Source organism: Anarrhichthys ocellatus, unplaced genomic scaffold, assembly GCF_004355925.1.
Source record: "Anarrhichthys ocellatus isolate YVR2014 unplaced genomic scaffold, GSC_Weel_1.0 scaffold13, whole genome shotgun sequence".
Classification (NCBI taxonomy): domain Eukaryota; kingdom Metazoa; phylum Chordata; class Actinopteri; order Perciformes; family Anarhichadidae; genus Anarrhichthys; species Anarrhichthys ocellatus.
This window is the reverse complement of record NW_022280043.1, coordinates 5,036,122-5,050,396: the sequence shown is the minus strand read 5'-3', so window position 1 is coordinate 5,050,396 and position 14,275 is coordinate 5,036,122. Positions and strand designations below refer to the sequence as shown.

The following is a 14,275-nucleotide window of genomic DNA, read 5'->3' as shown; positions in this document are numbered from 1 at the left end:
CAACAAACAATGTTACTTATTGTTGCCATGATAGAGAACGATGATAGTGTGTTGGTGATGACAACAGTGTAGGCGACAGAGAGAAGAGAACAGATAAATATCAGAGAGAGTGAGAAAGGGAGAAGGGGGGAGGTGACACAGGTGAGGAGGTAGTAAAGTACAGTGGGCGGAGAGTGGATAGTATGGGAGGGAGAGAAAAGAAAAGAGATAAGACGGAGGAATTTGTGAGGAACTGAAAGCAGCGGAGGGCAGTTGAGGGGAAAGGCAAGAGCGCTCAGCAGACACCAAAAGGTTACGCTTAAGAAGTCTGAGGACAGAGAGGCAGAGAAGGAAAAGAACAGGTAGAGTTGGTTGTCTTTCAATCTTACCTCGCAGCTAATTACCACTTTCTTACTGTGGTGAAAGAAAGCAAACAGAAGCTAAGCGAGAAAAAAACAAAACTGCAAACAGAAAAGGGCAGCTGAAGGCAGCAGAAGAGAAAGCAGAAGTAACAAGAAAAGGAGGGAGAGACGGCAGTTAGAAAGTCAGGGTCCAGGAGATTAATTGAGGAAGAGAAACAAAACAGGAGAGACGAGGCTGCAAGGAGCGAGCGAGAGAGGGAATAAGTGAGAAACCAGCAGACACTCATTGACAGAGAGGACTGGACTAAACTCAATGGATTACTGACATCAGCAAAACAAAGCAAGAAGAGCATCAGAAAAGACGTCACTGTGGTCCAGCAGCAGCGTAGCTTGCCTGAGCCTGCCTACTATGCAACCAAGACAGCTGAGATAGACAGACTCAAGCACAGACAGTCCTCTCTGTAACAGCACCATGTTGATGAAAGAGTACCGCATATGCATGCCACTGACTGTGGATGAGGTAAGCGTGTTTGTCTTTCCCACGCTCACACACGTCCGCGCGCACACACACACACACACACAATCCTCCCACGACTTTAAATTGAAAGGACAAGAGAGGGTTTTATTTCTAACGTGCAAAGTGTTGTTTTCACTTGTAATCTTGAAAGTGTTAATGTGCTGATAAGGAATGTGCCAACGGAGCGCACAGACCTCCTGCGGCGGCTCGGTGGGAGCTTTGGCACGCTGGGGTAGAGAGGAATGATCAGCACCGACGGGCTCGGCCAAACCGATGGAGCCAAAGCAACAACACCTGGCCGGCAGCATCATAGCGCTGCTGTTTGTGTCTGAATTATCTCCCCATCTGTCTGCTTCTCGACTTCCCTCGCTTGCTTTAGCACACCTAGCAGCTCAACAACTAGTTGGACCGGTTTACAATTTTACAAGAACTTAAGTTAAACAAAGGCCTGCGGGTTTATCAACAAGGGAGATCCCGCTAAGAGAGAAAAGGTGGACAGACGAAGGGAGTTACGTATGCGCCAAAGTGCCCTTCAGAAGAAACGTCCTCATCGCCTCCTATACCGCCCCCCCCCCCTTCAATTCTACGTGTTACCACAACAATGACAGTGACAAATAGCAGTCCAAAATAGGATTTACAGTATCACTTCAGGGCACACAGGAACTCCAGCTGGCAGCAAATCCTCTTTCGCCTGAATGTAATGTAAGTTTAAGTGCAGCTTATTTGAGGCAGTATAGTCGTGACAGGTACCTCAGTCCAAGCCTTTTACAATGTCCTAACCCTTGCTTCATTTTTTAGAAGGGAACGCTGCTGATTTTCAGGTGTGAAATATCCAGAAGTACTTCTGTAACACAATACAGCTCAGCGTGTGTTAAGGAATGTTCACTTTTGTGTTCTGCTGTTGGAAAAATTGACAGGTGGCGGCTGCATTTCAGGTGGGTTAGTGGAGTTGCACAGAAGCAACTGCCAAATAAATCCCATGATCCAACCTGTCCGAGATTTTGGGCAAATCTACAGCTGAGCCATACTCTTTCTATACTCTTGCTTTGGAGCTGAGCACACAATAAATTACAAATATTTCGATAAGGTTGTGGCATTGTCATTGTCAGTAGACAGATCCAGGATTACATAACAATTTCAAGTCTTTGCTCTTAGTATTTAATCACTGGAAAAGTTGCCATGAGCTTTACTTTAATCTTAAATTCTTTCATGTTCAGTTCCCGTCACACTGGCACTATCTGCAGAGTTCCCGCCCCGCAATGATGAGCTATATTTACACTCAGGAATTTATGACAAATTCACAGCTTGTAAATTATCCTTGCCTTTTTTTTTTTTTTAAATACAGGAGGAAAATACATGCCAAGTGCCGTCAATAGACGAGTCTGTCAACACATAAATCATCACCGCCAGTCAGATAATAAAAATGATTTAAGGACAGATAGGTCTTTTCAACTTCCTGCTAAGATTAGTTTCCTAAAAAAGCCGAAGAGATTCACAACCTGTGAGGGAGGAGCATATTGCTCTGCAGTCTGTTAGTCTTAAAAACTGTGTATAAACTCCCATCGCTGGGATTAATTAAGTCCCATGGATACCTTGGATACCATTTAATGTTGACATTCCACCTGTAATTGGAACAAGAAGGAGTGCCACGTTGATGTCAACAGAGTACATTGAAGGATAGAAAACTGAGATCTGCCCACCTCTTTCTCTCTCTTAAAATAATGCTTTAGTGCCACGCAAATATAGGGCAACTAAATAAATTACATTACAGTGGCCACAGCAGAACAGTTTACTTGTTTGCAGTATAATTTAATTGCTCACCAAGTGCTCTGCAATTAAAAAGCGAACCCAATGCTGTCCATAGAAACAATGTTGAGGAGGAAAAGACAGATAGCAGCATCAGTGCAGAAACTGAAGTATCATTGTGGAAATTGTTGAAAAGGACACCCTGAATCTGTCAGGTTGGGCTCGTGGAGGAGGCCGCTCCAGATGCCCAAAGGTCTCGTCCTCTTTAGACTCCCTAACAGAAAACACTCCTGCCTCATCAGCATCGAGCACAAACTGGGGGCTGCAGCAGAGAACAAAGTCTTACTCCCCCTCTTTAATTCACACTCCCATGCATTCACCCTCACTGGCCAAATTACATTTTGATGTCAGATATGGTAACTTGAGGGAAATCTTTATACACAGCAAAATACTATTTAAAAAATGAAAGCGCAAATAACAAAGCATGCCGTAAACAGCAGTGAGCACATGCCTGTCGAGAAAAAATGAGACTCAGCAACTATGGCTGAACCTGCTGCCAGGAGATTTTTCTGTCTTCACTCCCACCAGCTACTTCCTCTTAGTGGCTGATGGTTATTATAATGTCCTCAATGGAGTGTGCAGTTCATTGATTAGTAGTGGTATTACTGTATTGATTGGTTATTGAAGTCAACACAATTCCTTATTACCTTGTGGCCACCAATGGGTAAAAATTTCTTTCATCTTTTAATTTAAATCCTTCAGAAATGTCAAGTCAAGTCACTTTATTTGTATAGCCTAAAATCAAAAATTTGCCTCAAAGGGCTTGAAAATCATATGTCACGCTATATCCTTTAAGTAGAGATGAATTAAATAATGCAAACCCTATTAGTTCACATGCACAGTCATATTGTGCCTATTTTACAACATTTGCATTTTTTTAAACAAAATACATTCATCTTTCCCTCCCTCCAAAATAAGAGCTTACGCAACTGTTAGCGATAAGGGAGGTGTGTGTGGAGCCACAGTCCTCTGGAGCTCCGTATCGCACTTCATTATAGTCAAATGCAAAGGATTTGATTTAAATCCCTCTTGTAACTGTACACCGTTCAACTATTTAGTTTCACTGGGGAATACGTCATACTTAGAGAACTGGTACTAATAAGATGGGGGTATTGTACAGCTTTTAACACCAGGGTATTGTGATACCTTTCTAGTATCGGTACACCGTGCAACATGACCCCTTTCGAGTTTCTCCCCCCGTGGCTTTAAGAGCCACCTTTGCAAAGGTGCACCATATTTTTCTCGCGAGCCAATCAGAGCAGACTTGGCTTTTTTGGAGTAGGGCTTAAAGAGACAGATCCTAAAATTGAGCATTTCAGACAGAGGGTGACTGCAAGTACAGTCAGTATGAGAAAAATGTGTGTTTTGGGATCTTAAAGCTTGCAAATCTTTCTAATAGAAACCCAAAATACAGACCTGCAAATGAGCATGATATGCCCCCTTTAATCACTCTGTTTTTATTAAGAAAAACTCCTGATAGACTTTTGATTGGGGGGGGGGGACTTCGGGAGGAGCAACATGGAACAGACAGACATGCAATAGATCTATGTACATAGAAGAGAGAAATGACAATGAAATAAAGTTGTGTACAAGCTTCTGAAGTTAAATTAAGACTATAAAACTGCTGTGACCACAGTAAAGATCATCATTCCTCCTGTAATGTCAGTGAACAGCAATATTAGGGCCCTATGATTACCACACAATCTCTTTTATTACCAATGAATTCAACTTGACATTTATAAGAGGAAAAGCGGTGCGAGTCCCTTCAAATGTTTTATAGTATTATTTGAATCTATAAACCTGCTGAATAAAGTTTTCTTGTTGCATCAACAAACACGTAATGAATGAAATAAACACTGCACTCAAATGTTGTCTATTTGGATGGCTTTTGATGATTTTGCTTTGTGCTTCACGTTTTCTCACCACAGTTTCTTATCTTTCTCTCTCTCTCTCTCTCTCTCTCTCTCTCTCTTTTCACCCCATCCCCATCCTCACCTCCATGCACCTCATCCTAAACCTCTCCTCGGGCTCCAGTACAGGATTGGCCAGCTGTACATGATCAGTAAGCACAGCTGCGAGCAGAGTGGTGGGGGAGAAGGGGTGGAAGTGGTGAAGAATGAGTCAGATATTCACCCCCAGCACGGCCCCGGACAGCTGACAGAGAAGCGAATCTACCTCAGCAGGTAGAGTGCACCTCAATCGCGTTGCTGTACTAATGAGGCACTAAAACTAATAACTGGTGATTTGCAGTCGGAGCCTTATATGGTCGAGTTGTCAGCTCTGTCATTACGATAACTGATTGTGTTTGCTCTTTGATCCCTCACTACACTGCAAAGCTTTACGCTCTATAGATCCCGTTGCAGGTATCACTACTGACAAGCAATAAAACATCATTTCAACACAGTAACACCAACACTGGAGTGTAACCTGCCCACATCCAAAGTCCAAGTACTTGCTGCCTGGAACAAGTCGAGGCCTATACTGTGGTACTGTGTATACTGTGTAATATACACAGTATATTACACATATAATATACACAATATACACAGGCCAATACTGTGTAACCAGGTCTACTGGTTACACAATATACACAGGCCTATACTGTGTAACCAGGTCTACTGGTTACACAATATACACAGGCCTATACTGTATAACCAGGTCTACTGGTTACAGTAGACCTGTTATTGTGCCATGAGCTCATCTTACAGTTAACGCTTCAAGTGTTCTAACGTACAGACTTTCAGCTGAGAAAAACACATCATCATCCTGATGGTCACAGAAACATATCTCTGTTGGCAGTTTGAGACATCAGAGGCTGGTCACAAACAAAACACAAACTTTTGAATAGAAGTTCATATATTTAAGTGGTGGTGACACTTTACTTTAACACCATCTTAAGCATTTATATACAGTGTATAAACACATAATGTTTTTTTAGCACACTATAATTTATTTGTAATTCGATATACGGACATTTTAAGCGTTTTTTGAAGGAACATTTCGGGCCAGCAGCCGGTAAGCTTAGCAGAAAACGGGGTTAACAGCTAGCCGGGCTCTGTCCAAATGTAACAAAGCCCACCTACCAGCACTTCTAAAGCTGACTAAATAACATATCATATCATGTCATATCTCACTTAGAAAGAAATGTCACGTTTTTTTCTATTAATATGAAAACAAAAACAAATCTTCAAACAATTGTATTTATTCAAGTTTCTGGCCAAAAACGAAATTTAACAAGATAACATTGGAAGACATTATGATCATGTTATAATTTACCTTTGCCCAATTCTAATGTTTACTGAATAGAGCTTGAAAGCGTCAATATGTGACTCAATGTAACCTCCGTTACGTAGTTGTTAGCTTAAATACTAAACCTAGCAGAGCTGTGCTGCCCATAGACTGTATATAGGAAGGCTGCCCACCACTTTGTAACATGCCGCTTGCAGCCAGTGAAACATGCAGTCGAACGAGGTGAGAGGCAGGACTACATAAACATACATTGTTGTTGCTCTCAGCCACATGCAGGGGTGTGTACTACACGGGTGTGTTACTAAACACTTAAATATGTCTGTATAACTAATTACAACTGTATAATAACTGTATAATATAATATACAAACTCTAAATGAGGGGTGTTAAAATAAGTGTTGAGCTTTGCTTCCCGTTACAGTCGTCAAAGTAAAGAAGGAAGTATGTGAGCGATGCAGGAGCTGTGCATGAATCCATTGTTCATGTTATTGTGCTGAAAGGAAGTGTTACGTTTGGGTTGTGTTCAGGGTGACAGTCCATTAATCAACGAATTGTGATAACTGTAAAACCTCAGACTGAAAAACAACCTCGATTCTCTTTTAACTCTAAATTCAGTCCCTAACCCTAAACTAACCTCACTCATTACCCTAATGTAACCTCAACTCTTATTCTAATCACCAGTATGAACCCAAGGCCTAATCCTAAAATAAACTCTTACAGAAGTAAAGAAATGTTCTCACTGTGGAGGATTGTCCTAATCTTTCTGTGCTTGTGGGACATTTGCTCCTCATTAGTAAAGATATGCTGGAACACACACACACACTAGTACAGTAAGGGCAAAATGTATTTTACTTCAATCATGCTCTGACATGTGACGTAAAAGCTACAGTGACAATTCCTCACCAGAGGTGTAATTGGGAATGAGTCATAAAGGGAATGCTGTGGTGAGAGTAGCCTGCAGGTAATCTGGCTGGAAATGGGCCAGAAACCACTTAGGATTTCTGACTACGATCCTTCTTTCTTCCCTTTTTGCGTTCAGCAAACTTCCATCCTGGGCGAAAACATTTGTCCCGCGATTCTTCTATGTGACAGAAAAGGCCTGGAACTTCTACCCGTACACCATTACAGGTGTGTTTTTGTGTTCGAGCGCCTTTGTTTGTCTTAAACATCAAGTTACTTTCACTTCAATGCATTATACAAAAAAACTTATTTACTTTTAACAGCTGGTTCCATCAAATATTCATCACGATGTATGCATGTATTCCCCCGTGGTAACATGCATGTGTGTGAGAGCAATTGCGTGCTCATGCATGTATGAGTAACTAATGCTGTTTCTCCCGTTCCATATTGAACGTCCCTGGTGCTGCAGAGTACTCAGTAAGTATTCTCACACATCATTTAGTGTACATGAATAAACAGAGCTCATCTCTTTCCAGTATCAGTGGATCTAATCTGCAGCCTGTTTCCACTCTCTCTATCTCTGCCCTCAACCATTTTTTCCTCCATTTTTACCTCTTGTCACCCCCGTAGTTATCAATCCTCCCCAAGTTCAGCATCCGCATTGAGACGAGATTCGAGAACAACAACGGCGATAACAGCAATGTGAGTATGAGAGGGAGCGAGAGGTGAGAAAGATGGAGTGATTATGGGAGAGGGGGAGGAGAAAGACAAGGGGGAAGGGGAGAAATTGCTATTTTCTCTGCAGCACGAAGAAAATGTTCATCACATTGATGTGCCCATTACAAGGAACACAAGCAAAGCACAACATGCAGTATTGGCAGATCTATTAACCAGACATGCAGCGGTGGTGAGCACAGCTGCCATGCTGCATTTTGTCCAAGACGAATAAACACACACACACAGAAATTCAGTGACAACTGCAACTCTGTCTGGCCATTAAATTTGCGCTCTGTAATCGGGGAAAGAGTCGAGGAACAAGAACCAACGTGTCCAAATATGGAGATCTACAGCTCTGCTTGTGGAGAAAAATGTGGCGAATCTTGTTTCATGTCACACAGTTACAGGTTACATAAGTTTATTCCAAACAAACACGAATTCATAGAGTCGTGCATGATTTATGCACATCATTAAATAAGCCAAGTTCTGTACTGAAGAACAAATTGTAGGTAATTTTACTTTGAGTAATTTCTTTTCTTGCTACTTATATGTCGTCTATACCACTATATTTCAATAGAAAATGTTGTACTTTGTATTCTACTATATTTGACAGTTGGAGTTACTTCTTTACAAATTAGTTATTATACACAAAATAAATAAAAGGGCTTATACAATATGGTATTTAGTTACAGATTAAACCACCCAAAGGTTTATCAAATTAGAGCTACAATATTTAGTCTATTTTGATAATCTTTTACGCCCCTTTTTAACATTTCATGTTTCCAGGTTCTCAAATGTGAGGACTTTTTTCAGTTTCTTTTTCTGCATATTTAGTATTAATACTTCTGATACTTTAACTACATTTTCCTGGTCTTACATGCATACTTTTTAAAAGGTGCAATGTATGACATTCAGAGCGTTATTGTGCTAGCAAACAACTATTTGCTATGTAAAGATGTAGCGGGGTAATGTCTACCTGTGCAGAGAATGATGCTGATCACCCTCTGTGTAAGCCGAGCTTTTCCTAGCTTTGTTGACGTAGCCGGGCCGGCAGCGTATGCATTTAGTGCATGTTCGTGCATGTGAGCGTGCCCCACTGGCGAACTCATGGCCACTGCACTGTGCCCACTGACGGCTTTGTTGCGGAAGTGTAGCCCTCAACCTTGGATTCCCCCTCAGGTGAACATTGTTAGCACTTTTGCCGTAGTCTGCACTGTCAGCAGCACTGTTAGCTGCAAGCTGCCGACGCAAGATGCTTAGAATCCCGTATAGCACTTTTAAGTAACATTTTCAGCGCAAGACTTTTACTCGTAATGGGAGTATTTTTACAGCGTGCCATTAGTACTTTTACAGTGCAGAGGCTTTCTATATCTATCTATCTCTGCAGTGATTATCTAAAGAAAACAGAGAGACAATGACGAGGAAACTGTGAGAGCGTCATGCCCTGAACACATTGTGAAAAGCAACACAAAACAACCGGCTGATGTAACTCATTCCATGGGAGGGAGCAAGACCTCGGGTAGACACAGACCAACAACAGCACCACAGGAGCACAGCGGGCTTTTATCTAACAGCAGGTTTTTCTTATTTGTTAGTTTTCAACTGTGCAATGAAGAACTTCAGCAAGGCATTAGAACACATTTTAACCAAGGTCAGAAAAAAGAGCAGCCCCCCTCTCTCCATTGCATTCCTCATTTTCTCTCAAGGAAAAGTGTATTCTGCTCTCATAATTCTTCTTTTCCCCCCTCTTTTACTGTCTCTCATATGGCCTTGCCCCCCCTCCTCCTCTGTCTGTTCTCTCCCATTTGCTCCATTGTGATTTGCTCCAAGGGCCTCAGGGTGGGATATAGTGAGGAGAGTTATGGTGTGTGACCTCAGTTTTCTACACAGTTACTCATCTACTCTCATCCACCCTCTCCACTGAGTGAGTGACTGTATGCGTGTGAGAGATCGGGTGGAGTGTGTGTATGAGTGTCTCCTCCCATTATAATGTATCTGACCTCCCCCATCTGTCTGGATGCAGGTGTTTGGGGACACGCCAACCCCAGCAGAGAATGTGAGTTTCCTGGATATCCTGAGTGACCCCATCCCTGAAAAGCACTACAAAGAGTCAGAAGTACGTACTGTTCTGTTACATGCACACAAACATGAATGCGCAGCCACATAAAGGGAAAAACGAATTACTATGTGCAAAAAAACTTATATTGATCACAATAAAGGGAACCTAACATTTTTATTTTCTGGTACATATTTGCATTTAGGGTGTCGGCTAGAAAACATTTACATGCTTTTAATGTTCAAGAAAAACTTTATTTCTCCAAAACTGTCTGGCTGAATATATCTTTATTTACCCTCTGTCTTAAAGATGTTTTAGCTCATCTCTTTAAGCCCTCCACCCCCAGTCTGCTCTTATTGGTCTGCGTTTCCAGGCCTTTCGCTTCAGTGCCTGTCACTGTCTTGACAGCGACCCAAGAGCCAAGTACTCACTGTGTGTGTGTCAACTACAGAGTTTCGCTGCACATCTATCTTGAACTATAACCAAAGCAGTTTCTTAACCAAAAACGTGACGCGGCACACGTTCCAGCAAGAATCTGATCCTAAATCGGGGAGAAATTCAACCAAGATCACAGGATTTCCTGACATTTCCTCTGGTAAATAATGCCGTTTATATCTCTCTGTCACATCATGTTAAATTAATATTTATGCATAAACTCTGTAAACTGTAAATATACATGGGTATCTTTTCGGGTATATTTCTGAGAAATGACCAACAGCTCAGAGAAAAAAATAAAGAGATAAGGAAGAACATTGGGTCACTGTTTAGCCAGAAGAAGAAGAAGAAGAAGAAGAAAACATTTACAGTGAGGAGACACAGAGGTAACATGTTAGCATGTAGCTACATGTAGCAGAGTATGAAATGCAAACACAATGATTCCCTGGCTGTGGTGGTGGAAAGTCCAATATGAAACAATAGAAGGTGTGAAACAATAGTCATGTGATCATTTCCAGTACAAAGATACCTGGTAAACATGAGAGGGTAAAGTAATCGTTTGGTTATTACTCTAGGAGCTGTCAGCATTTGTTCACACGGTGTCTGACCAGTTGAACATGTTTGATGACGCACCAACATGTGCTGCACCTTGCCAACAAAACTGAAAGTGAAGTTACTGATTTCATATAAAAACTGCTCAATAACTATACAGTATCAGCAGTTACTGAGAGCTATTTAGATCTTTTCACTCAGTTTTTGCTATATTTGTGCAGTGAAATATTTGTCAAAGCTGCAGATCATCAATTTGAAACACTTTCAAATAGAGAATATTTTATAATTCATATTGTCATCTGTCAACATTTTTTACCCTTCTACACGCATGAAGTCAGATTATTTACCTGTTAAAACAATTGCATAAAGCCTCTGTGAAATAACCTGTTTTCATCCAAGATCCTTATTTCTAAATTTAAAAATGACATAAACCCTTGTTAAAAATATAGCCTGTATACTAACGTTGTGTCAGCTGGTAATGGAACCCTCAGGTCAGTGGTCAGTTAACCTGACACGAGACTTTTCTGATGCTGCTTCTCCTCTGATGGTTTCTCATTCTGTGGGGAGAGTCTGGTGGGTTCAGGAACACCTCATCAAACAGGAGCTTCTGGGCCGAGCATCAGTTCACTCAGATAACCTGTAAATCATGTCAGGTTCAGTATTAGATAATATTGTAATGTAGTAATATCAAAGGTGATTGCACTAGGCACACTACACACTAGAGCTTTAGTCTTCAGAAATAATGCTGTGTTTGCTATGAACAACTTGTTAGTCCTTATAAAATAACAGTGTTGGTAAAACAAGTTGCAAAAACTTACATATTTTGTTACAGCCCTTCATCGTTACTTGCAGAGCATTTTTTTTTACTACAGAACAAGGCAATAGTGGTTTAAATACCTTAATTCTCACATGGAATCCACAAAGTCTTCAATTCTGCCTTTCTTTCCTCACCCTCGCCCATTGTTCCCTGTTATCAAGCAAACCCACTTACCATGATTGCTTGTAATCTGCAAGCAATCAGGTAACGTTTTTGGTGGCTAGTGACATTTATCTTTGGCGGTTGTGAAAAAAAAAAAAACTGTATTCACAAGCCATTTGGTCTGATTATCAATACAAGACAAACATTTATGAGAAATAAGGTTACTTACAGTTTGCACTTCTGTCTTCTCAACGCAGCCATTTTCCAGATGGAAAAGCCTCGCCTTTTAACATCAGCCTCGCCGAAAATCACACTGTTGTTGAGGAAAGAGTTAGCATAGGACGGTTATTGGCCCAAAACTGAATCCGATATTGTCAGGTGTTATCTTCTTCAGGAAATGCTAACAAATTTAACTTTCCTTCACACAAAACTTAAAGAGTAGTCCTGAGCAGAGCACCATCCTTCGTGGGTGGCCTGTGCCTGGAGCAGATGACGATATAGAGAAAACTGTGACGAGCTGCATCAACCTTTTGCGAAAGTAAAATAAAAACTGCCGGAAGCCTGAGGTTTTTGCTCTTAGGGCTTATTTTTACATATGTTTACCTCATAACTTTAAACAATGGCCACGTTTAATATTCAGTAACATTACATATATGACAGAAAATACAGAAAAGCATAAAAGATCCCCTTTAAAGGAATAGTTCTGCATTTTTTGGAAATAGTCAAAGAGACAGTCAAGAGAGCGCAAATGTGGTTCCAAAATTGGTTTCAAGTGCATTGCATTCCATTTGGCTGAGGAGCTCAACTTATGTTGTTGCAAAATGGTAACGTTAGTAATGTTAAGCAAGTAGTCCAGAGAGCCATCGTCAATAACATTATACAAGCGGACTTATGGCAAGAAAGCAAATACACCAAAATGTAGAACTTCTCTCCATAAAATACGTATTTATAAAGGCAAATAAATGACATTTTTTGTTATTTACTTTGATTTGCTGGCTTGAGTCTTTGCTTCTGAAAGACCATAAAATTGGCGACACACCCGCACTCCTCTTTGAAATCTTCACTCCCTCCCTGCCACGGTTTTACACTTCTTCACTCCCTTCAGGTCTTTAGAGAGAAAGGTCAATTCACAGTCATGGGTACACGGAAGCATGCAGAAGAGCACATGTCAACACAGATGTATGCAGACACAAACACACATGCATGCACACACAAACCAAAAAAAGCACAACACACTAAACTCATCGATTAAGTGACACGGTGAAAACGTAAAACCACAAACACTTTCGTAATGTGCGTTATCACACTTTCCTCCTCTGGGCTCTGTTCAACAACAATCTGCTTGTATCTCCACACACATAACACACACTCACACACACACACACATACAGTTTCCCCCCGAAGACACCTCACAGGGCCAAAATTTCTGCAGACTCAGCAAATAACGTATAGACCCACTGTTTACTCTGTGCAGGATCTGAGTCACTGGCAGTCAAGTAAAACTGGCCGAGGGCCTCTGGAGAAAGGCTGGAGAGACAACCAGAAGCCCATTATGTGCTCCTATAAGAGGGTGCAATGCAGCTTCGAGGTGTACGGCTTCCAGACCAGGACTGAGGAGTTCATACACAGAGTGAGATGTTTTTTTTCATCATGCCTTTTCCCTGTGCTGATGTACAGAGGGTTGGATCAAGACACGATATGCAATTAATGTTACGAGCCCATATAGGTGTAATACAAGGTGCCAAAATTACAATTTATAGCTAATTGGATTGAATAAAGCGCTGCGCTTCATTCAAGCATTGATTTCTACATGTTGGAGTCTTTATACAGCTACAGTAAAAATGGTGATCCTACACCATCCGGATTGATTATTTGTAACTCAAATGTGCCATGTGTTGCATTTTGACACAAACAAATCATTATGACATTAATTTACAGACATTAGTATAATTACCAAGACCATCGCCACGAAGGCTCCCAGTGGACCTCAGTTTTATGTAATACAATATTAGATCAGATTTATTGGAAAAATCGCTCTATTGTTTTATACAACGAGAAAGAGTAAGAGGACCTCTGTTCTTCGTGGCGTGAACAAAGCAAAAGTTCTCAGAGGTTCTCACAGAGGAAGCTGGTGTAACAAGTTCAAGAGCTGATATTTTTAAAATCCCTTTCGATCCGACACATGTATCCTACACAACAAAGCAAAGTAATTAAACTAGAAACGCCTATAGTTTCCACTGTTATTACTGCACACAAAGGGCTTTGACAGGAATGTGGTTTCAGTTACAGGCAAGCGCATAATAAAACTGCTGAGATAAGTTTCTATTTATCTTAGATAACTTCTCCCTTATCCTAATCTTGATCTAATTATTTTAAAGTAGTGACATAAAGTAATCACTATCATTCTTGACAATGACATACTTTAACATACTGCTGAATGTAGCATTCCAGACCCATATACCTGCACATTTCTAAATTCAGATTACGATGTAGCCTTTTTATTTACATTTCCTTTTTCCTGCCATGCGTTTGTTTTTGATATTATTTCAGAACATCCGGGACATTCTTCTGATTGGCCACAGGCAAGCAGTAACATGGACAGACGAATGGCACGGTGGGTCACAATGTAACAATTTAGATGTTACAGACACAACATGAAACTCAACAGAACAAAGCAGTTGTACTTAGTTGTATTCTTAGATGTACACCCTGTGAAATGTAATACACCTTACACTCTGTGCTGATGCTGTGTGTGTGTGTGTGTGTGTGTGTGTGTGTGTGTGT

General features: G+C 40.9%; 1 protein-coding gene across 1 annotated transcript in view; it reads left to right on the top strand.

The window, feature by feature from the left end:
* The first annotated feature begins 238 nt into the window (after positions 1-238).
* Positions 239-14,275, top strand: part of LOC116386865 (cytoplasmic phosphatidylinositol transfer protein 1) — a 15,810-nt gene continuing 1,773 nt past the window's right edge. The window contains 8 exon segments of the mRNA XM_075447376.1: positions 239-861; positions 4,699-4,847; positions 6,952-7,040; positions 7,282-7,289; positions 7,443-7,514; positions 9,553-9,645; positions 12,966-13,121; positions 14,042-14,117. Coding sequence (XP_075303491.1) covers positions 814-861; positions 4,699-4,847; positions 6,952-7,040; positions 7,282-7,289; positions 7,443-7,514; positions 9,553-9,645; positions 12,966-13,121; positions 14,042-14,117 — 691 coding nt within the window. The 5' untranslated portion in view covers positions 239-813.